Below are 5,377 nucleotides of genomic sequence, written 5' to 3'. Positions count from 1 at the left end.
AAAAATTTGGTGTCTAGTCGTCATATTTATTGACATTTTAAACACGTCTGCTGTTCGCTATCGTTTGCAGCTTTAATCCCGGTCTACGAATTATTCACAGCAAAACTGTACATTAATTTTAAATGACGTCACACTTTGCAATTTCTGTCAGTTTATGTCATATTTGTTAATTTAAACTGAATTTTATTAGCGCTGTATTGATTTTTTTCTTTTGACAGCAGTGTTTACATAAATGCTAAGCGACGTGATTCTCTCCTCTGTTTGCTATTTTTAGCAAAAATTATTTTATATAATAAATATTGATCGCTATGATTACATGTGTCCGTGGCTCAGTGGATACAGCGTGTGCGTTACGTGCGCGTCGATCGAGGTTCGAAAACCTCGTTCAGTCTTATTTTTTTTACATTTAATCTTTAAATGTTCTTTCAAATACTTTTTTCGATTATTTTAGGAATTAAATGGATTATTTGAATCATTTGGAGTACCTGCCGAGAAGAGTCCAACATCAACAGAGGTTGATATTCCTGAAGATCTGAGCCAGGAGTTTGAAGTCAGTGACAGTGACCAAGAACAGTCTGACACAGAACAGGTAGTGAATGAAAGGATTGAAGAAGTGATTAGAAATTATGACACTGTAAATTCCAGGGAAATCAGACTCAGACAGAGACACTGATGACGCATCATGTAACAGAGCCTGTAATGTTTGTACGTATAAAGTTGATTGCCTTCTCTAGTTTGACAAAGCTAGTGTTGACAGTCACATACTTTCTATGAGAGAGATTGACAGAAATGAAGCAGAGATGTTCATTACTGGGAGTGTACATCAAATTGCTACTGACGAAACTCTTAAAGGGAAACGCCGGAAACGGACTCGTTTTAGATACACATTTCATGGTAAACCTATCTGTAAGAAGGCATTCATGTATGTAAATGATATCGGATCAAAAGCTCTCCGAAACCTACTTGATCACTTTACTACCAATGGCGCAATACCACGTACCCACGGAAACAGTGGAAGAAAACCACACCATGCCCTCGGTTACAATGAGATACGGTTTTGTGTAGACTGGATTTTATGGTATGCTGATATCAATGGTTTACCTATGCCAGCAGCACCCAGGGGCCGTGACGGGGAAGTCCCTATTCTTCTCCCGTCGAACCTTACAAAAGCTTCTCTACACAGTCAATATTGTCAGGCATGTGAGGAGTCAGATGTACGGAAGCTCGGAATGTCATCATTCAAAAATGTATGGAAAAATTGCATTCCACACATAAAGATAATGTCACCAAAAGATGACGTGTGTCATACGTGTGAGCAGTTGCGACATAGTGTTATGGATGCTGTGACGGAGCAAGCAAAACTTGATGCAGCAAATTGTCTCCGGGAGCATGTGCAGGTATTCTATATTGCTAATTGTTATCTTGTATTTTTCAAAGTAGCTTTTTATTTTCCCTTTGTTACATCTCATGTAAAGTAATACCGTAGGCATAAAAATCATAGATATTTTATATACATGTACATCTTGGACAAACCACAATATATGTTTTACCTTAATGTTTTAGGATGCTCAAACAGAACGTCAGGCGTACATGACAGCGGTTATTCAAGCGAGAGAAGAGATGGTAGGTTTCACCCGACCGACAATACCCGTTGCACCAATTTCCACAGAGTTCAGTAAGTATGCATATGACAGTTATTGTATAAGCTTTAAAGATCTTTTACATGTTTTATGACCATATATAAACGGTTGTTGTATATATAACCGAGCTGTAAGGCAATTGCAAATTACCGTTTACATTCATTAAGAATTAATTTTTTATTACGAACTTATAATAATGCAAACTTTCTTTATTATTAGAAGTAAAATGAAATAAATATATAAATCGATTGCAGCAGTGCATACAGATTATATTAACGTCACGATTATCCGTTGAAAAATGACGTTATAAACGTGCAATATTATAATTATTAGTGCAAAAAACATATTGAGAGTGCTATAGTCTGAAGGCTCCTGTCTTTATATTTGATAATTAAAAAAATGGATTTAACATAAAAAACTGCATGGTTTTTAAATTAACAATTTGGAAAATGCATATGTGATTCATATTGGTAAACTTAGATTAGTCAGAATATGAGTAAATAAAGTCATCATTAGAATAGTCAACATACATGTATAATATAAAAAAAAAAATGCTTAGTATTTTATTGATTAATATTTTGGTCAATTTATCAGGTTCATATCACTTTTGACTACAGTCAGAGTGTGACAATCCCTCATCACAGTCGACAGATGGGACCCATGCATGTACTTTGTAACAGGCAGGAAAATAAATATGTTAGGTATCCGCATTGACTCTACAAGTGAGCAGTTCAACTACTTAATAGATGAAGACCAGTCTATAGGTATGTTAACTATTAACCAAATTTACTTAGAAACGTATATCATGGCAGAATAGGATATGTGATTGGATGTGGGTAAATGTGGGTTATTTTATGCACGTGCAGGCATATTTGTCGTCCTCCCGAAATATAATTATGATCATTGCATTAATGAGTTTTACACTACGCTATATTATTGCCATTTTTATTAATTGATATAAAACTGTATTTCATATAAATTATTGTCACCTTTACAGGTTTAGATGGAACTGGGACACATGGGACCGAATTCAGTATTAAGCATGCTCCATCATTGTTTACAGAATTACGGATTTGGCGAGAAAGGACTTTATCTTCATGCAGATAATTGCGGAGGTAAATCTTGTTTTCACATTAACTTATGAATAAAAATATTCAGCATATTCATTGATTAATAATACTAAAACAAGTAATATAAAGTTTTTTCCGTTCCTTTTTCTTGTTAATAGGTCAAAATAAGAATAGATACACACTGGCGTATCTTTGTTGGAGAGTAAACAGAGGGTTACATGAACACATTCAATTGAATATGGCTATTCCCGGGCATACAAAGTAAGTACCTTGATATATTTATACATAGCATCGTTGCGGCATATTCGTAAGCGTTGGTTATGTTACTAAAGTAATAAAAATCTTTATGTTTCGTCACAAAATTAAATAAAATCCTCATATTTTTTTCAGATATAAGTTAACACATAGTTAAGTAACAGCCTACTCAAAAATATGCAACGAAGTGGATTTTACTACTACAGTGTTTTTATGTTTATGTGATAACTAATTTGTTTGTACTGTCATTCTTTAATTCTTGTACTTTATTTTTATCTAAGGTGTCTTGTCGATGGTGGCTTCGGGCGAATTAAAAAACTATTCAAGAGGTCTGATTGTGAGAGTATGAGTCAATTTGCAGACATTGTGGATAAATCGGCAGGAACAATTTCCCTGTTTTATATCGAAATGAAAACAACTGATCAAACATGGAAATGGTAATTAATTTTCTACAGAGTTTAAACAGATTTTCGATAACTAGTTAATAATATAATGTAGGCTTAAACATTATAACAAGCATGTATAATAATGATGATCACTATCACAGCCACGCCGATCGCTAGCAATACACATACATAGTAGCAACAAACAAAAACGTTATTTGTTTTAAATGCAACAGAAGAAAAGAAATGCAATGCCTAAAATCTTTTTTCACAAAGATGGTATATTTTTCAATAAAGAATATACGTTATATACATTATTAACTGCATTTAATAAAAATAACATTATTTTAACACAGGTATGACTGGAAGTCGTATTTGACGCGATATTTCCTACAAAGTGAAAGGCATACAGAAATATCACTGCTTCAGATTTTCTGCTGCAGACAAGTCGGCTGTGTTTGTAAAGGAAAGAAACAGATAGCGAGGAGAATTAAAGTTCCGCTGATAAGACGTAATACTGAAGTTCTAACAACAACTTCCTTTCGAGGTCATACAGCCCGCAGGATTAAGTTGTACCACGGCGCGAAATATTTTACCGTAACGTTAGAAAATATGTGCGTCCTGCATACCAAGATGCCACGTGCCCGCCATACACTGAAGAGTGATTCACTGCTGCATGCATACAGACTGACTGATGAATTTTTGTTATTGTTTTCAAGTTTCAGTTGTTACCATTTTTTTATAATTAAAGTTTGCTTTTAACATTATTAGGGCCAAGTCTTATAATTATAACATGTAATTGTTTTAAACATGTTTAATTCAAGAATACGATAATTTTGAAAATAGTGTTATAAAAATAGTTTTTAAATTATATTTTAATATCTTACTTTTATATATTTTAGTATTATTCTAGTAAGTGCAAAATTAAAACTTTTGAAACACTTGACCTCATTTGTTATCTGCTAAACTACATTTGACGTCGTCATAATTATTATGACGTTACGTAAATCTGTCGTTGACGTTGCATTAATGTCCTCTTTTAAACCTCTATATCTCAAAAAGTATTTGCAATATCAATGTGAAATAAAGTGCATCGTGCACAATAATGCATGTCCTAAAATATTAGCCATAAAACTAAAAATCGATAAAAATTGCCCGAGTGCCCCTTTTCTCGTGGCGGCGGCCATTTCATTGAGACAAACATTCTGACAAAGCTTGATGATGATCCGATCAAAACTGTGACTGCTAGACTGTTAACAACCAAATTGTTGACGACGAACGACGCACGACGCACGACGACGGACGCCGGACATAGCCCCATCACTATACCTCACCATGACCACTTCGTGGTCAGGTGAGCTAAAAAACTGAATTTATGCATTTACGACATTCGAGGATTTGAGGAAGGAAGGGGATATGGAAAAGAACTTGAACTTCTGTTAGATGGAAGATTGCCTCAAAATTATCAAGTATATACATAAATATATCAGATATATTTGAATCGATATAGTTGCAGATCTTAAATTATATATTTCGTATTATATTAAAAAAATGTAATAATTACAATTACAACATAATTCAAATGACGTTATTGAAAAAAAGATCATATAACTAATTATAGTAGATGGTGTCAAAACTTAGTACCATATACTGCGATAAAAGTTATTTTGAATTGTAATTAACAATGCATAACTAAGTTTTGTTTTCAAATGAGACAACTTATCGGTATCATAGTACGACGTATCATTTAAACGTTGAACTATTTAACTTTTGTTGTTGCCCAAATGCTCAAAGCTTCTTATCTAGAATATTCATTTCATGATTAAGTGATATCATTAATATCAAATGCATCACAATATATCATTTTATTATTATCTTAATTTGTCTAGTTCCCTGATGAGGTAGGAAGTAATGTTATAGATGAAGTAAAAGATCCGTCTTTAAATGAAAAGATTCATTTAGTATGTATAGTGGAAGCGAAATCCTGCTTTGACAGTTACACACCAGAACTTTTAGAATATATTGAAGA

The 5,377-nt window shown here is 33.4% G+C and overlaps 1 protein-coding gene across 1 annotated transcript; it reads left to right on the top strand.

Moving 5' to 3' along the window:
* Positions 1-382: 382 nt before the first annotated feature.
* Positions 383-2,457, top strand: LOC132733088 (uncharacterized). The gene is made up of 3 exons (XM_060719683.1): positions 383-1,397; positions 1,564-1,675; positions 2,321-2,457. Exons 1-3 carry the CDS (start codon positions 771-773, stop codon positions 2,455-2,457), a joined length of 876 nt encoding a protein of 291 aa, XP_060575666.1. The 5' UTR covers positions 383-770.
* The last annotated feature ends 2,920 nt before the right edge of the window (positions 2,458-5,377 follow it).

This window comes from Ruditapes philippinarum, unplaced genomic scaffold (assembly GCF_026571515.1).
Source record: "Ruditapes philippinarum isolate M1 unplaced genomic scaffold, ASM2657151v2 ctg214_1_1_1_1, whole genome shotgun sequence".
Taxonomy (NCBI): Eukaryota; Metazoa; Mollusca; class Bivalvia; order Venerida; family Veneridae; genus Ruditapes; species Ruditapes philippinarum.
The sequence above is the reverse complement of the archived record's forward strand: the minus strand, read 5'-3'. Positions and strand labels throughout refer to the sequence as shown.